The sequence below is a fragment of the Marmota marmota genome, unplaced genomic scaffold (genome assembly GCF_001458135.2).
Source record: "Marmota marmota marmota unplaced genomic scaffold, marMar, whole genome shotgun sequence".
Classification (NCBI taxonomy): domain Eukaryota; kingdom Metazoa; phylum Chordata; class Mammalia; order Rodentia; family Sciuridae; genus Marmota; species Marmota marmota.
The window spans coordinates 24512809-24515707 of NW_026000026.1; the positions used below are offsets into that span (position 1 = coordinate 24512809).

General features: G+C 54.9%; 1 protein-coding gene across 1 annotated transcript in view; it reads right to left on the minus strand.

Annotated features, from left to right (window-relative positions):
• Nucleotides 1-680: 680 nt before the first annotated feature.
• The window catches only part of Bpifa3 (BPI fold containing family A member 3), an 11753-nt gene continuing 9534 nt past the window's right edge, over nucleotides 681-2899 (minus strand). Inside the window, exons 4-7 of the mRNA XM_015483755.1 lie at nucleotides 2703-2852; nucleotides 1669-1753; nucleotides 1229-1336; nucleotides 681-770 (exon numbers count right to left, since the gene is read on the minus strand). Coding sequence (XP_015339241.1) covers nucleotides 681-770; nucleotides 1229-1336; nucleotides 1669-1753; nucleotides 2703-2852 — 433 coding nt within the window. The remainder of the gene's footprint in view (nucleotides 771-1228; nucleotides 1337-1668; nucleotides 1754-2702; nucleotides 2853-2899) is intronic.

The window sequence follows — 2899 nt, forward strand, 5'->3', positions numbered from 1 at the left end:
GGGTGGGGGGTGGGGGGGGTCTGCTTTCCCTCCCATCAGCAGTGCCAGGGCTCCCTGGCTCCTCCTCCTGCAAGATGTTAATTACCATTTTGGAGATGATGAGTAAAAAGGCAGAATGCAGTTTCCCAAACAGAGCTGGTGAGTCCTGAGACCAGGATCTTCCACTCATTTAACCCTGAACCTGTACTGAGCTCACATCGTGGGGTGCTGGGGACTCACTGGTCACCGTGTCCCGAGGGGTCTATACCTCAAGGAACTCCTAGGGAGCTGAATCAAATCTGAAGTCAGGTGTCTTTGGCACCAGTGTGTCTACATTTCCACTCTGTCACCCTTTCTCCATAATCAACTCTTTGGATCCCAGTGACCACCACATAGTAGGTGCTCAATAAATATGGGGTGGGAGAATGAGGTGGGGGATCTCAGACCCTCCTGGCAGTGAGGAGCAAAGTCACAGATGACTGCAAAAGACAGGGCCAGAGTGTTTTCTCTGGTATTTCTGTGCCTGTGATCACGTCTGTCTGTTTCACAGGGCCACACAGAGGGGACCCGTGCACCCTTCAGAGCTAGTTTATTGTGGAAGAGGACAGGAATTGCCTAAGGCCTGGGGTCAAGTTTCTAGGGGCAGCAGAAGCCCCATGCTGAGGGAGACTTGAGTCCCACCAGGTGGAATCTCTCTGCAGTCAATGGCAGGCAGCTGGAGGGCCCTGGACACTGGTGACTGGAGCTTGCCTGGACTCACGGGTGGCCAAGTTGGGGAGCAGTCGCTTATTCTGTAAGGAGAGGGGACAGACTCAGTCGCCAGGTGACCCCAGGCCCACATTGCAGGGAACTTCCCTCCCCCAAGGCTGACCAAAGGCTGGGGCCAGGAGACTTTGTGTCACTCTTTCCAAATGACACCTGATCATTCTCTTCTCGTCCTCTACTTAGGAGCCTGGGCCTCAACGAGGGCAAGGGCTGAAACTGGCCACCTTCCACAGGAGCAGGGTGGTGTCAGGCCTGGGGTGGAGCCTGTGCTCCCTCCTGGATTGGGGGGGCTCTTGGGAGGATCTAGAATCTGTGGTGTCCTGGGCTTGGGTGACTGGGCGGGGTTACTTGGAAGGGGATCCCCTCTACAGTCCCAGTTCTCTTGGGGACCATAATGGCCATCATATTAGGTGTTTCTCAGCAGATGCAGACACCCTCAGCAGGCCTCTCGGGGGTCCCGGGGCTGGGGTCCTTCTTTCAATACTTGCCAATTCTGAGGGATCCTCCCCGGATGGACCAAGTGGTCGACTACGAGGCCTTTCAACAGTTTCACATCCAGCTGCCTGAGGATCTCACCAGTCAGAGGACACACCTGGGCCACCAGCAGAGAGAAGGGTCAGGCCCGGGGCTGGGGAAGGAACACTGGTCATCCCCACTGGGTTTCCAGCCAGAACCATGGCACACGAGGCTCCATGGGGCCCATCCGTGCTTTGAAGCCCCAGGTCTTATGACAGACATGGACGGGGACACTGGGGCCCAGGAGGCCCTGTTCCTTGCCCGCGGATGCACTGGCTAAACTGAAAATTTCATTGAGATTTTTCAGTTTTAGTGTCCAAGGTTCAGAATGCTCTGCTCAGTTGCTCACGTATCTGTCCGACTCTCAGACTCAGGAGGCCCAGGGGCAAATATGTTTCTCAGACTCACCTGACTTTCTACCAGGTGTGGGATAATTTTTTCCAGGTTCTCTTTGAGGCTGTGCAGAAAATGTTTCATCCTGGGTGGGATGGCCCTAGAAAGAGAGAGAGACACCAGAACAGATCAGATCAATCTGGCAGCACCCACGCCAACTGCTATGTGGTGAGGACACTTTACAGACTTTCAATCCTCTCTGGTCCTATGTAAGAACTATTATTGTCAGCAATAGCCCAAGGGGAACTCAGAGAGGCTATGTGACTTGCCTAAGGTCACACAGCAGGAAAGTGCAAATTCTGTTAGAACCATATCAGAAGAGCACCCAGAGTTCCAGGTCTTTTTCCACACTGTCCTCTTAGGAATGCCTGGCATAATCTAGATATTCAGTGAAGAAAGGAGCAGACATTCATTGAGTTCTTAATTGTTCAGCTTCGGGAATTTCAGAGATAAATCATCCCACATCTTGCCCTCAGGGGACAGTCTGTTGAGGATGGAAGACTTCTGCATTGAGCTTCATGAAGCTCTAATTTTTGTCATCTTTGCCCCTGTGCCCCTGGGTATGAGGCATGGTACCTGGAACATTATGGATTCTTGAGCAATATATATGAATGAAAGAGCGATTGTGGGGGGGGCGGTGCTTTAGAGAAGACAGATAAGGCCTTTGAGGCTGCCGGGTCGGCATGTGCAAAGGCACGGTGGTATGAAGATGTGTGGTGTGTTGTGGAGGAGCAGGGCCTTTTGAGAGCCTGGAGGGTGGGGGGGGGCTACAGAATCAGGCAGGGGCGAGGACAGGTGGGTCTTGAGTGAGTCTGGGGGTTTGCTCTCCATCCCGAGGGTGGTGGAGAGCCACGGCAGGTTTTGGAGCACTGGCTGGGCTTCTGATGAGATTTCAGGGTTACCAAGTTCCTCCTGGTGAAGGGGGCAGAGGAGGCGAGGAACCAGTCTGGACCAGTGGGAGGCAGAGCCTGCTCTGAGGGGGTGGCCGAGGCGTCACTGCACAGGGACTCAGGAGGAGGCGGGGAAGGGAGGCTGCAGCTGGGCCTCACTCGGTGAGGACTGTCGTGTGGAGGCTGCCGGGCTCCACGAGGCACTCGCCCATCACCAGGTCCCTCCGGCCGAACTGGTCCTTCTGTAGCCAGAATTCCACAGCGAGGCTCATGTGCTCGTGAGTCTTCATGATGTTGTTGTTGAAGGGCCTGAGGGCAGGAGAGAGGGGGCAGGGGACAGGGGGCAGGGGAGAGGG